The sequence below is a fragment of the Wyeomyia smithii genome, chromosome 2 (assembly GCF_029784165.1).
Source record: "Wyeomyia smithii strain HCP4-BCI-WySm-NY-G18 chromosome 2, ASM2978416v1, whole genome shotgun sequence".
NCBI lineage: Eukaryota > Metazoa > Arthropoda > Insecta > Diptera > Culicidae > Wyeomyia > Wyeomyia smithii.
In genome coordinates this window covers 40,162,903-40,178,937 of record NC_073695.1, presented here as the reverse complement: position 1 = coordinate 40,178,937, position 16,035 = coordinate 40,162,903, and the positions used below count along the sequence as shown (strand labels likewise).

Below are 16,035 nucleotides of genomic sequence, written 5' to 3'. Positions count from 1 at the left end.
TTGTGACATACCAAAGGCATTAAAGCCCTCTCCATTTAGTATCCGGAATAATAAAATCATCTGTATCTCACTAACGGATTGACGTACAAGTAAGGTTAATACATCAGAACAAAGGTAATTCACTGTACTTTAAGGCAAAGATATCAATACAAATCATTTTCTCTTTTAAGAGGTAATATCCAGCAAATGCTAAAAAACAAGGCTTTTTTCATGATTTTCCAAACAACATTTGAGGTGTAAGGTATATAAATAATCCGATGATATAAGCAGCTCTAGGAGAATAGAAAAAAATATATTTGGCTATTTTTTTACAAAATGGCGGTTGTGCAGCTATTGCCGTGAATCGCTTTTTTTCCGCGGCGAGCAGTAGAAGTCGTGCCCAACTCCACCTATAAACAAAAATTTTACATTATCTACATAAGTGTTAGCGACAGTGAAGAACACGTAATTTTGGATTTTTTTTCGCAAAATGACAACGGTTTTGTAAAAATTGCTTTTCGACAAAAAAAATCGACTTTAATTGTTTATAACTTTTGTTGTTGTTAAACAATCGCTGAAATCGTGTGTACTTCACTAGATAATCTAACGAAGAAGCTACAGTTAAAATTTCAAGTCAATCGGACGTAAGCTTTTTCACTGCTCGCCGATTTTGAAAACATGGTTTTGAGAAAAACGCGTTTAAAGTTTCGAAATGCTATAAATCTTAAGAATCGAAATTATAAAGCCTCTAATATTTTTTTACCTTCAGTCAGCTATCCCTGCGCCGTAAAGTTGTCATTCCTGTGCTTTATTTTCCTTTTCTTCCTTTTTTATCTGATGTAAGGCTGCGCCTAGCCTTTTTCGCGATATCAGACATGCGATGCTCAGCGACTTTGACACGGTTGGCGTCCGATCCCACGCAAAACTTGAACATAAACTCACATAAACTCACAGTTAAAAAGTATAGAAAAACTCAAACAAAGAGCGTACACAACGAGAATGGCTGATCGACTAGACAAAGGGAAATTGTGGGTAAAAACGAGCATCGCCAAAATAAACGAAAAATGTTATTTTGGAGCATGAAAGTTGTTCGGTAAAAATTGATTTCAACGAATTTTGAGTTTGGCTCAGTACTTTGGTGATGTAGGTTTCGATTTTAGGATAGTTTTAGCATGATTTGAGCCAATAAAAAAATGACAAGGAAAATTTTTTGTTGGTGGATACTACCCCTTAAGCTTCCGCTTCATCATTGCCCAAAATCTCTCGATGAGTCGGAACTGCCGCTAGTTGGGTGTACTTATGTTTTTATCGGCGAAATTTACGTGATTATCGCGGTACCACTGAATGACCTTCCGGCTGTAGTGGCAACCCAAGCAGCAAAATTTGTTTCGATTATGAACTTTGTGCATCACAGCAACAAATTCTTATGCGAAATTAAGTTGCAGTTACATCTCAGTTTTTTATACAATGACAAAAAAAGCGCAGGAGGTGGAGCCAATTGCAACATTTTCGTTGTTTCAACACAAGTTTCAAGAATGAAACCGCAATGTGTATGAACTAATGCATGGAATTTAATAACAACATGGTAAATGCTGCATGGTAAAATTTCAGCTACGAAGATGCATCGTAACAGCAACTAGGGCGCAATAGAAACTTCATGGCGTTGTGGTGAGATTGTAAAACGGCAAATGGTCAGGATGGAAAGATATTGTCTTTATAGCGATTTATCTTTGATTATTTCCAGAAATTTGAGGATTCAACTCCAGTTATTAATTTCTATTCACTTTTCTCGTTTATACTATTTACGTCATTTGCTGTAGAAACACTTGCAAGTTCATGGCTCAGTTTTAAATATTGCTTCCCTTATCATGCTAATGGTCATTACCAGTTTTAATTTTGCTTCTTCAATTCATCAGTATCTCAGCGTGATAATGGAATTCAAAGCAATTTATCACATTTCGTTTTAGAGACCCACACTTTTTGGACGACTTCTAGTCCAAGTACCTAAAAGTTACAACGCAGTAAATAACCGCATCTCAATAACAAATATAAGGCGAACGATCGAGCAAAAGTTGCTGTTACATGGCTTCAGAGCTAACAGCAACTTTTAGAAGTATTTTTGTGTGTTTGTTTTTCGTATCTCGCAAGCATCACGTTGGCAACCTATATGCTCCACCCACTAGATCTATTCAGTAAAGGTTAGATTTTCAAATGCCGTTTACACGTTTCAACAACAAATCCAACCTCGCGAATTACGTTGTTGGTGTGAAGATTTTTGAAGCAGCGATGCAACTTTAGTTGTTGCTTGTGTCTTTACAATTTCATCGCAGTAACAAAAAATGTTTCTTAAAACCTCGGAACTTCATTAGTGCAACAAATGATCACAATTTATTTTTTTATTATGTTTCAATTGTTCCTTGGGAACTTGCCAAATCTGGCAAAAACTTCACGGGATCTTCATGGGCTTCAATGAAAGGTAGTACGCGATTTTTGAGGCATTCTTCGTTGTACAGCTTCGAGTCCATCGTGTCTTTGCCCCGCAGATGCATAGCAATTGCCAAATCATCAGTTTAAAAAAAGTCCATAAAAGCAAACTCAAACTTCACAGGAACATCTCCTCGTGCTACCGCTATGCAGTATTGGATTATCAACGTGGGGGTGCCGTATTTTTTTTTCCTTTCGGCTACCATCTGGAATTACTTTTGACTCACTGCACGAAACACCGTGAAATTTCTACCAGAGAAAGTGGGCGCCTGCTAAAAAAATCAACTACGCTACGGCTACGGACCGAGCGTACTTGGCTAGCTTTCCTGGTAATATGAACTGTCGCTTGTCCGTGGCCTGCTTGTTTCCTCGATGCCATCTTGCCATTAGGCAAGTTTGTTTACGGTTGAACGGTTAACGGAAACTAATGCACTTAGCACAGAACGTTTGTTATTATACCTAAAAAAAACAACGCGCAGTGCAGTCCAACCTTTTTCTACTTTCTTTCGTAACACCGAGTGCGCAGCCCCACCCACTTGTCGCGTTAGTCTTTCCCATAGGTGTTTTGACAATTGCACGGGTTTATATCACATCGTCATTCATTCGTCCGCTGACTTTCGCACGATTCGGGTATATATTTTAAAATCGATTCCAGAAGCGTTACGTGATTAGAACAGATATTAGTAAACTTTATGACTCGTTAATGAAACACTCTCGACAATGCAATTTTGTTAAATAACGGCTTTTTGAACTGTAGTTCAACCAAAATCCGTATAATAGCAGCCTTCAAGCTATAAATCAACAAAATGGTTTGTCGGGAAGTGTGCATATTTTATGTCATGAGATCGTGTCTTGGATGCAACCTACTACTATTTCCTTCGGTCCCGACTCCCAACGTTTGATTTGAAAGCCAAAAATCCGTAATTGATAGGTATAGTGTTTTCAGCAAAGTTGTAGAAAATGATTTTGTCCATCCAAAATATATACATCGCAGAAAAATTTTTTTTGTAAATTTTATTTTTTTCATTGTTTTTTTTTTTTTTCAACGTTTAGTTAACTATTACTGGTTAGCTTACAGTGTGTAGTTTTTGTGGAAAAAAATTCAGATTCAAAAAGAGTAAGTTTGTTGAGATATTTAATTTATAATTAAATTTTTGTTCTTTTCGACGTAGGACTACGTCTAACAGCACTATATCGAGATACATTCCGCGAAAACTAAAACCAAGATGTAACGTCGGAACGAAAGATTTCAAACGGTTATACTGATGTAACCACATGATGGATCATTATAATCAATATGTCGTTGGATTGATAAAATGATGGACAATTTTGTGATCCTTCAATTTTCATTATCATTTCATTGTTGAACAGTGAAAATTGAATAAAAATTTCAAGGTCGAATTTTCACCAACAATGTATCAATCATATGCGAGCACGCCTGGCACAGACTTCATGAATAGACACCAACTGCCTGCTGTGATATCCTGTATAGCAGTGGCAAAAAAAAAATTGACAGAATCTCCCCGTCCCAATAGGTCAACTAATGTTAGTTTCCATGAGCCTAGACTATTTTGATGTCTTGAAGGTGAAGCTTTTTCGGAAAGTTCGTAACCACCTCCACTATCAGACACTATTACGTTCTGCTGTTAATAAATATGTTAATGTTAATAAAACTGATGTCTTGAAGGAGAATATGATGGCTCAGGCAACAGTACTGCACGGAGCAATGTATGAACAGAGCGCTGGATACTCGTCGTCTATCAGTGCAGAAAAACTCGATATTCATTTTTGTGCAGTCAAGCCAAGTGAAAACGACATTGCCGCTGTTGACGCACAGTGGGGCGTGGAGCACGATCGAATTGCCGTTTGAATTGTTTTCTTCTTCTTCTTGTTTCGTATAGCAGCAAATATCAGAATGCAATATGATTTTTCGGGTGCTGCAAAATATGCTGCGCCGCCGGGGACGAAAAAAAAATGCGTTGTTTATTTTTGAACTCTACACTCTGTTTTTTTCAGATTTATTTACTGAATATAGGGTATTTAAAAGACAATAGAAAACCAAAATGCTCCGTACAGATCTTTGAATACGAATTTGAATCTTTGAATTTGAATCTTTGAATCTTTGAATAAACGAGCTGTACTGATAATTATATTTTACTAGCTAAATGAATTTAGTCCATTATGACAATACTAGTTGCATCCCGCGGCGGCGGTATAGAGGAAAACCAAATTCATTTCATCTTGATATTAGAGTTCCGACTTTAGTATTTGTATTTTTCAATTGAAAATTTTTTGAATTAGCATTTGCAAGAAAATATTATTTTCCATAACCTTACTTGTAATTGAACAACGCTATGCAAACATTAATTGCTGAGTCTAATGTTGTGCATCACTCTTGCCCAGTTTATTTTCGAAGATAACAGACATATAACTTTCAAATATGGTATCTTCGTTGTTCTTTGGTATCTTCAAACTGATCAATTTTTTTCTAATTGATTCTGTATACTGATAAAATGTTTAAATTGACGTGAATTGAATGTTAACATGTTCATAAAATTCTATGTCAATCTCAAATTTAGAATGAAAATACTTTTTCTACTGAAACTGTAATTCGTTATCTATATTTTTTCCACGAGCTTGTAACTGCAGGAAAAAAACTGATGTGACATCTTTGCCGCTTTGTGATCGGTGAGTGAGCCAACTTCAACAAGACAAATAGATATAGAAGCTCTATAGCTCTATAGCAATATTTTAGAAAAAAAAACTTTCTTCTACAAAGTTGTTACATATGATAAAGCGCTTATTGAAAAAGTATCAATAATTAGGGTGGCCAAAATTTTCGATGCTCGAACTTTTTTATTTTTGTAGATAGAAAACATTGTTCTACAATTTTATAGCTCCAATAATTTTAAGTAACTTTGTAAAAAAAAGTTTTTCTCTAAAACATTGCTATAGAGCTCTAGACCCAAATTTCCCCCTAAATTTGGTTTGTGGACCATTGTGAATGTTAAAGAGATTTTTTTCTTCTAAGATAGAGTGCTGCAAAGAAATAAATAAAATACAGACCCCGTTTGATTTTGGCAATACGCCAGAATTTTTTCTGTTGCCAAAATCGAACCATGCCAAAAATGAACGGTTCTTGTTTCATGACTTTGTTGATTTTTTAAGTGGTCAAAGACGACCTTAACGGCAGAAATGGCCACCAATACACTAGTTTTAGTTTCATATCGTTTGAGGTGTCGCTTGATGAATTTGGGCTTAAAACTTTACTGAAGACGTTATACCAATCGAACGAAACGTTATGGTTTTGATTTTTTTTCTTTTATCAGAGAAATTTCAACTTTTTGTATCTCATTACTCCATGATCAGATGGCCACTAATATTTAGCTATTTTTTTGTATTTTTTTATAAAAAAATATTTTAAAAAATGAGCTTTTTAAGATTGTTAATCTTTTATTAGGTTTAAGAAAACTTTAAAAGTGTATGTTTTTTTCGGAAAAACAAAATTATTATCTGCAATATTGAGAATAGGTTATTTTTTCATTTAATTCTACTACAAAAAATCGAATACCCTTTAATCGAATACCGTCCGCAGTTACGTATTTCGGCTGCTACATGCAACCATCATCAGTGCTTATGTGGACTGTCCACATAAGCACTGATGATGGTTGCATGTAGCAGCCGAAATACGTACCTGCGGACGGTATTCGATTAAAGGGTATTCGATTTTTTGTAGTAGAATTAAATGGAAACATAACCTATTCTCAATATTCAATTCCATTCTACTAAGACGCTCAAAGCGAAATTTATTTATTATCTGCAACTTTGCCGAAGATGTCACACCGATCAAACATACTTTTTTGGATCTAAAAATGTTTGTAATCATCAAAATCAAAAAATTAAATCTCTACTAAAATGGTGTCAATGGAAGAGTTGTTGAAAATTGACTCCTAGATTAGGAAATTTATTAGCTAGAAAAGAATACCATTTTTCGTTTCAATAGTGAATAAATATTGAATGAAAATTCTGCACAAAGCTAAATATTTTAACTTCGGTAACTGTGAAACTGAAATTCATTGATTTTTGTTTAGATTCAGAATTGCCAGATGGCTAGCGAATACAATTGCAGTTTAAATAAAAACCCTTTACTTATTGGGGATGATGAATAATTTAAAATAACAGTCAATAATTTCATTCCATCCAACACCTTCTAATGTGAGAAAAACAACAACCCGTTCGAATTGTTCTGTCACTATTTCCAATTATAAGGTGAGTAATGTGTACAACAGCGCGTGGTAACCTGTTATGTATCAGTGACGTTCATATTGACAGTAAATATCGGAATATCCATAAAATGTATGCATTGCCGTTCTGGCGAGCAGTTAAACCGAACTGAATAATACATTACTTCCCGGTGATTGTTCGCTAGCGCGGTTCGGAGCACTGGTTGCATGGCCACACACATCAGCTATCGACAATCACTTGCATGTGATTGTTAAACGGTTGTTGATAGTCGTAAATTGCTACTTAGCTGAAGATTGGCTACGAAATTTACGCTCTTTCAACTCCATTTGAAATTTTGATACTAATTGTTTTTATTTTTCTCTTCTTCTTTTTTTCTTTCCAGTAATTACTAGTACCAGATGTCAAGATTTCGGATATGATGGCGCAAAAGGTAAGCACAAACATATTCACTCAAATCATCTCGGGCGGATCTCCGCTGTTGGTGTCAGTTCGCATCCACTTGACGAACGATCGGAAATTGTTCTTGATGAAATAATTGCCTTACTTTCCTGGTATCAATTTTTATCACCCCTTTCCAAGCGATCAATTGTTCACACGACTAGCGCCAATCAATCGTAAGCTGGGCAACCAACGAACGGCGAAAATTTACTACTACAGTTGAAGACAGTTGAATAACAACCAAATTGGTAGGACGATATGATTGCATTTTTTATGAGCAGCTAAAGGGCATTTCATTTGCACGCGATACAACAAAGCTACTCGGTTAATATTTGAAACATAAATTACTCCAACTTAATAGAACTTTCCTGGTTCTTATAGTCACTCATTCATTTTCGAAACAAATAGTGGCTAAGCTAACCCGAACGGATTCAGCACTGATTCCAGTTGTAAATAGCTGAAAAATCAAACGGGCGACAACTACTCCGATTCGATTCGACCGACAGCATCGGGTGTTGCGTGACTAACGGCTATTCGTGGTGCGATTCTTATTGTTGCAAGCCGTCACCGCTAGCCGGAAAACACTGCCCTGTGGATCCCTCTACCCCCCGCACACAAGTCTGCAGGCAATGTCAATATTGACCAGTTATGAACTGATTGAATTACTGGGGTTAATTTTGTTCCCCCGTAATGGCCACAAATGTCTGAGCGGAGGGCAAATAATTCTGGCACCTCGTTAAGTGTCGAAGGAACTGAGGCGGAACTGAAGTTGTTTATTTATGCTGCATTCAGGTTTTACATCATTACAACAATGTTTGGTCACGTGTTTTCTGTCAAATAGTTTGTCAAATAGCGTACGTAAATACGCACTGGACTTATTGTGTGCAGAAGTATGTCAAAAAAGTAAACTATTTCAAACTGAATACCTATTTTTGGCTTCTTATTGGCCAGTGTAAATTAGCAACCTCGACAATTTGTCATTCTTTGGAGTTTATGTTTATTCCATTGTTGCAGTTGTTACGAAACTTGTCGTTAATTCCCTTTTTTGTTTGCGCAGCCATTAACATGTTGGACACAGAAGCATGGCCGCTGGATGGAAGATTGAATCGGAGCAATTCTGTCAACATGACGCATGACTTCCCTGCGTTACTCGCAAAAATTTTTGTCATGATTTTGGTCAATTAAGTAGTGAAAGAACTACACAAATGCTTCAATTTTGGACCTTTTTTCATCTCTATATCCCGTTATTTTTTTCTGTTTCCTGCATGTCAGTATATTCATTCTTCCTTTATAACTTCTCTCTGACCATAATATCTCTTAATTCATGTTTCTTTTTATTTCATCCTCTTATTTCATCACCTCTTTTTGTCTTCTTCCAAATTTTTCCATTTCGCTCTTTATTGGTTTTCATTTCGTACCTTCGCACATTTTTTTTCTCATGTTTAGTTTCTTGTTTGTTGAGCTGACATTTATCAATGATTGTTATTGATTTGTTCCTGCGACAAGAAATTAACAAACGTGGTAAGCGAGTCACGTAGAATTCAACAATCCTCTTCCGTGCGCACTTCAATATAGGTTTTTAAATCCCAGCATATCAGTCTAAAGCCTTTTTTCAGAACAAAAGCTGAGTCGTTAAAAACAGAATGAACAGTAGCGGGCCGAGGTTGCTACCTTGAGGCACTCCCAATTTGTTTGAAAACGGCCTTCAAACGAAACCATAGAAGTTAGTAGCGAAGAAACACCTAAGCCAGTCAGCTTGTGCAGAAGTATTTTATGATTATTTTCTGTCAACATTCCATTCATTAATTGAGTTTCGAAACGTCCAGTAGTCTAACCATCTTACTAGTTCACCAAGGTCTATGGGTTGCCTCCTCTTGTGGTCTCGCTCAAAGTCTCCGAGCCTGGGAGGAAATCTGCGGGTCTCCGAGTGAACGCGAATTTTCTGAGGCCCCTAAATTGTTCTTTGTGCGATCGTAATATAACGTGCACGTTTTTATTTAGTTCTCGTTAATAAAGTTTCAAGGACACCATTCTGCAGATTCTCCCGAATCAGCAAGTGGTCATGAGTCACACTTCACAGCTGCAGGCTGTTTTCATCTGATATTTTCGATTCCCTTTCGAGCAACATGGCGGAGTTTACGTACAATAAAGAAGCGATAACACATTTGACGCAAGGTTTTCACGATACACCAACCTTTTCGACAGCGATGCCATCTTCCGGCGAAGGCACAACTGCCTCCAAGAAGAAAAGCAATGACTATCTCGCTTAGTCGTGCGAGGTGATTAAGTACTGCGTTGATTTTAAACTACCAGAATTAATGGAGAGCAGCTTAAATGTTTAACTTTTGTGTGGGGCCTTAATTGAATCAAGATGCTGACACCAGATTGTGGTTAATCCACAAACTGAATGAAGCGAAGGATCTGACCCTCTAGCAAGTTGTGCAGAAGGGTAACAGCCTGATAGACCTCAAACAGGACATCGTGATGGGAGAGATGCAGGAGCGGGTGATCGGATGGAGGCCAATCAGCCCTAGAATGTGCAGGTTCAGGAACAAAGGCCGTTTTCTTCAACATGAGTATTATCAACGTGTATAGCCCACACCTCAAAAGTACCGATGTACCACCCCCAACAATTAGCGAAGTTAAGGATGCGATCCGGCAGCTCAAGAACAACAAAGCGGCTGTAAAAGACGGCATCGGAACTGAGCTTTTTAAGATGGGCCCTGACAAACAGGCTAGCTCGCTGCATCGACTGATCGTAGAACAGAACAACTACCGGAGGAGTGGAGAGAAGGGGTTATCTGTCCCATATACAAGAAGGGAGACAAACTAGACTGCGAGAACTATCGAGTGATCACAGTCCTGAATACTGCCTACAAAGTGTTTTCCCAGGTCATCTTCCAACGCCTGTCACCATTAGCCAGCAGGGGTGTAGGAAGCTACCAGGCCGGCTTCATGGAAGGACGGTCTACGACTGACCAAATCTTTACACTGCGGCAGATCCTCCAAAAGTGCCGTGAGTTTAGAGTCTCTACACACCATCTTTTCGTCGATTTTAAAGCCGCATACGATACAATAAACCGACAAGAGCTATGGAAAATTCTCGACGAAAACGGCTTTCCGGGAAGCTGACAAGGCTGATTAAGGCTACGATGGAGGATGTGAAGTGTTGTGTGAGAATTTCGGGTGGAGCGTCGGACCCATTCGAGTCTCACAGGGGGCTCCGACAAGGTGATGGTCTCTCCTGCTTATTGTTTAACGTCGCACTAAAGGGTTTTACGAGACGAGCGGGGTTTGACATGCGAGGCACGATTTTCAATAGATCAGATCAATTTATTTGCTTTGCGGAGTACGTGGATATTGTCGGCAGAAAATTGGAGACGGTGGAAGACCAGTATACCCGACTGAAACGTGAGGCAGATAGGATCGGACTGAAGATTAATACGTCAAAAACTAAGTATATGCTTGCAGGTGAGTCCGAGCACGACAGGGCACGCCTAGGCAATACGGTAGCAATCGACGGGGATGTCAACAAGTTTGTATACCTCGGCTCTCTGGTAACTGAGAACAACGATACCAGCCAGGAGATAAGGAGACGTATTATCAGTGGAAGTCGTGCCTACTATGGGCTCCATAAAAAAAACTACGGTCGCAAAATCTGAGTCTTTGCACCAAGTGTAACCTGTACAAAACGCTAATAAGACCGGTCGTTCTCTACGACTTGCGAGCACTCGGAGTTTTTGAACGTCGGGTGCTAAGAACCATCTTTGGCGGTGTGCAGGAGAACGGAGTGTGGAGGCGAAGGATGAACCACGAGCTTGCGCGCCTCTATGGTGAACCCAGTATTCAGAAAGTGGCTAAAGCTGGAAGGATACGCTGGGCAGGGCATGTAGCTAGAATGCCGGATAGCTACCCTGCAAAATTGGTGTTCGCTTCAAATCCGGTGGAAACGAGAAGGCGAGGGGCGCAACGAGCGAGATGGGTGGACCAGATGGAGCATGATCTGCAGAGCACCGGGTACCCGCGGAACTGGAGGCAGGCAGCCATGGACCGAGTTAATTCGCGGAACCACGTTATGCAAGCCATGTCTTAGGACGTACGGCCATCTAAATAAGGAAGGACATCGTTCTAGTGGAAAATGTGTCATCGGTAAACTTCGTTGCCTACAACAATAATTCTAAGTCCAATCACGTAGCGATAAGTCCTTCCCATGAACCGCCTAGATCACCCTGCAGGTCCTGCGGAGGATGCATTTCAGCATAGTCGTTTTCAACGTACGATTTAAGAGCAAAATTGATTGTCGCTGTTCGAGAACTCCGATTCTCAACTGAATAGATACTCAATAGATACTAGTTCGTAACGCTTCGCATTCTTTTGGCGACTTGAATTATTTTCCACATCAAATCTGTAGTAAATTAAATCAAAATCGTGGCACAATAATGTCCGAAAAAGCTAATAACACTTCTATCTAGTGCTTTCGCTGTCAAATCTCATGTCATGATGACAGGTCAAGACATTTTGAGGAATTCCCTTCCAAAAAATTGTGCAAAGACATCTTTAACCAAGGGGATGGCAGCCCTATTTAAACTCTACACGTTTGACAGTAGGCCCGGGACAGGCGCCCAGCAAAAGTTCCATATACTTTTCACTTTAGTCGGGAAGACTCTTCACTCATTCAACATAGAAAGAGATAGCATGTTGCCATACCCCGGTCTTTAACTCTTTCAAACTTGTGTGTTTTCGTGAGCAGACCTTTGCTTCCCCCATATCGAGAAGTCCATCACGTTGAGATCTGGTGAGTTTGGCGAGGCCACTCAGCCTTGGTGATGACAGAAGGAATGTTGGGCTTGCACCAGTCTTGAACGGTATTCTTCGTGTGAGCCAGGACATCGTTTTTTATGAAGGTCCAGTTTTGATTGTTATTTCTACGTTTTCTCTCGACCCGCAAACGAATTTTGCATTTTTGCTGCAATAATTAGGGCGCACCCTGTTATTGGATACTTGTTCTTATTAGAATTAGACCCGAGATGACTCATGTTGTGTTTTATTTTATTTGACACAGACTTCGCAGCCAATTGTTATAGCGAAATTCTTATTCCACTGGGTTAGTGCCAACCTACCCAGGAATAAAGAAATGCGATTGCGATTTACTACACGAGTACGAAAGAGGTGTCAGACAGTTGTTTACGAGCTAAGCTAATGCGGTGATATGTTAAAACTGACGAATTAGTCAAATTGCTTGCGCTTCGGTCAATACGCTTCAAGTCAATACTGTGTCAAAACCAAACGAATAAAGAAGGGTTTAGATAGCAATTATGTTGGCTCCAGATCAAAACTAGGTGGGTCATTAGTGTACAGAACACTTGTGGAGTTAGCGCTATTATCTTATTGACTCCGACAGTTTCCCACAAGTCGGGATTCGAGCATACGACGACTGGGGTATTTACAACAAATTCCATTTTGCCAGTTTCATTACAAACGCTAGAACTGTCAGAGCGAGTAATCACCCTTTAAATTGAACACAAATTGTCCTTCTCAGGGCAAAAAAAAAATGAATGGAGATATATAGTTTTCTCAAGGGGTTTTGCGCTAGAATTAAAAGTTATTTCAAACTTCATGTACTCTGACTGTTAAACTGGTTCGCATTGCAAAGTGTAAGTTCACTTCCTGTTGAGTGATGCCATGTGCAAATGTGCAAATCAAAATTCGGTAGCATAGGGGTGTAAAATGAAAATCAAAGAACGGAACAGATTCGTTCTTGCAGCAATTGATTGAAAAAATTACATGAGTTGTGTGCAAAGCCACGACCACAAGGTTGACGTAGAACTGCATGCGGTTGTTTGTTACATTATTGCCCCTTGCATGACTATTTGGACTTCTGTGATAATCATTCATTGCCCAATTTCTTATTTCGCTTTATCAAATTGACACCTCAGTAGCGCAGTGGCAGTTTTTATTGGGTTCATTGTTTGTTTTGGTTTTCATTTGCAACATTAAGTATATATTTTTGAGCAGCTTAAGTTGAAAATTAGGTTGAATATCAAAACAAAACTATAAGTGTTACATGATTGATTAGGTGATACTGAGTATCGATACTTTCTCGATTGTCATAGTATCGATACCAGACTTCACGGTTTCAAGTATACTTTATTAATATATATAGGTATCAAGCACTGACCATTGCTGGAGCGATTTCTTATTACCCTACCAAGGTTGCATGATAGAGATTTTTTTGTCTATATAATAAAATATTTCTTTTTTTTTTCTCGCTTGTTTTCCGTCGGTCTAGTTCCGCCACTGTTGTGGCCAATCACCGACGCCCAGGGAGACGACTCCACACCCAGGACCCTAACTCACGACCCGTTTATTAACGGACCGGCGCCAACGGCTTTACTTCCTCATGTGATGGAAGGCGTGATCCCAGAGATTTTTCGCCTCAGAAAATCTCCCGGTGTCGGCTAGGATTGAATCTAGACCAGTTGGGTTGGTTGTGAGTGGATCACGCCACCTCACAACCATCGACACCTATGTCGGCGGTGGCATTCGAACCCAGGCGTCGAGCGTGGTTGGCGGAGACGTTACCAACCACACTAGGCCCCCGCTCAATAAAATATTTCTGTCAAGCGTTTCGATAACGCTAGTATCGATACCCATCACCCAAACTGCGAAATCGTGTGCGAGATTCGACTGTGATAATCGCAATACTTGCATTATTGCGTTCAAGAGGGATCAATAACAATACATTTTATCCAACACTAATAAAATAACTCTTTAGAAATAATGTGGTGACAATGAAAAGATTCAAAATGGCATCTGGAGCCAACCTTGTCGTAGTGGCTTGCACACAATTCTTGTGATTTCTCCAACGCGAGCTTGCAAGTTTTCCAAAAATATATTCACGTTGTTGTTTTTGTTCACCATTTAACATCGCAGAGTAATCACTTGAAAACAATATTAAAATTTATCTTAATTATGTGAAGAAAAAAAAAAAAAAATATTAAAATTTATCTGTTCATGAACGCTAAGCTATTTAATTACCTGCTGTTTGAGCAAATATTAATTTTTCCCATTTTTTTTTTCTGAGTTTATATAGTTATAGTAACATTACTAAAATGAAAATTTAAAAAATCTTGTTAGCAAAACAATTTTATTTTAATTCAAATAATAACTTTGTGGAAAAATATTTTCTTGCTTCGCCAGAACAAATTATGGTCATGTTGCAATAAACCAGAAAAATAAGCAAAGCAAAGCAAGGCCTTGGTGCTACATTCCGTATCGGAACTCGACCTTCTGTTTATTATTACACAGACTTCGCAACCAACTGTAAGTGTACAGGACAATTGCGGGGCTAGCGCTACGATCCTACTGACACTAATGTCGTTTTCGTTTTTGCGGTGTAGCTACCCCGCGGACTACACTTTGTCCTATCACTGTTTTTTTTTTTCATTTTCCGGACTATCCTTTTTCTGTCCCGGAAAGTCCGCGCAAGAAACAGAGTGCAGTTTTGAAGACACCAACACATTCACACGTATGTGTCAAAATCGAAAAAAAATGTGTCAAAATCGGTTTGCTTTGATTATCGTTCTTCGCGTGTCAAACATCAGGTTGAATTTTATTTATTTTATTTTGTTATTTTGTCATTTTTCAGTAAATTGGCAAATTTTTCGTACAGTAGCACAAATGCGATAAAAGACAATGGCGATAATGACCAAAACAAAAGTGACAGTTACCTATGGTATTACGCACACCATTGCAACTGCTCGGAAAGTGTTTTTTTTTTCAGCTGCAAAGCGTAGTCCGGGACGGGATAGTCCTGCCGTAAAAACGAATTCGACATAACAGTCTCTCCCGAGCCGAGACTCGAACCTACGGCGACTGGCTTGTTAGGCCAGCATCGTACCTCGAGACCAGCTGGGAGACACTCCAGAAAAATAGGATAGCTTAATATAGCCTTTTTTGTTTATGTATTGCAATTTTCAGATAATCAACGTCAAACAAAGATATACTATTAATTAAATTGTCTTCATCAATAGCGAGAAGGGAAGTTTAAATTGAAAATCACTGCGATGCGAGTGAGTTACAGCGGAGCAATAAATAATCGATCTATTAGTTCAATTAGCATCAACAAACACCCAATCGGAAACTGGACGGCGCACAGTGGTCTGGAACTGCATAAAGTCGGAAAAAAGTCAATTTTTTAACTTAATGCATCGAGCAAGCCCTATTCGGGAATCATTTCTTCAGAGTACAAGCTATTGAAAACTCATCAGAATGTTGGGATTATGAATGTTTTCATACATTTAACTTAGTAGAGAAGATTGGCTTCTTGTGCACTCACGACTTCTCTATTTTTACGTTGTTTATTCAGGTGATTTATTATAGAATGCAGAAGTAGTAATGAATGTTACAATAGTGTCAAATTGATTATATGGCCTTACTCTAGCATTCTTACAACTTCAGTTATCCTTTTTTAGAGTTGTTTCATGAGAACAAGCTCTCCACAAAATAAGTATAAGAAAATACTTGGCACTCCAACTTCGTGTAGAGTTTTTAATGGTATCCCCGCCGATATCCGCACTCATTCAAAGACGTTAATGTTCCCTCGTGTTCATAGAGACAGGAACAAAAAAGTTTTCTGGGCAATTTTCGCCGAAACGTTCACAATATCAAAAACAAAAACGAGTGTGCGACACGCAAGCGGACATTTTTTAGCAAGCAATGTTAGCTTAGAACGCCACTCATAAAATTAAAATTCAAACTACCTAAATGTTGATAGCCGTTACGCATACCTTAACTTTGTTTGATATACCTGGATCGTGAAGTTCGAGATTTTCCGGGGTTTTCTTCTTCAACATGCTATAAGTAGCCGTACATCAAGTTTTTTGAGAT

At 38.7% G+C, this 16,035-nt stretch overlaps 2 protein-coding genes across 13 annotated transcripts in view; one reads left to right on the top strand and one right to left on the bottom strand.

Moving 5' to 3' along the window:
- The window catches only part of LOC129721459 (opsin, ultraviolet-sensitive), a 253,856-nt gene that overhangs the window by 226,401 nt on the left and 11,420 nt on the right, over positions 1–16,035 (bottom strand). The window lies entirely within an intron of this gene.
- The window catches only part of LOC129721462 (carbonic anhydrase 7), a 55,121-nt gene that overhangs the window by 30,358 nt on the left and 8,728 nt on the right, over positions 1–16,035 (top strand). For all 8 annotated transcript variants that reach the window (XM_055674035.1, XM_055674034.1, XM_055674033.1 and 5 more), the window contains exon 3: positions 7,091–7,138. In XM_055674035.1, the coding sequence (XP_055530010.1) occupies positions 7,091–7,138 (48 nt within the window). The remainder of the gene's footprint in view (positions 1–7,090; positions 7,139–16,035) is intronic.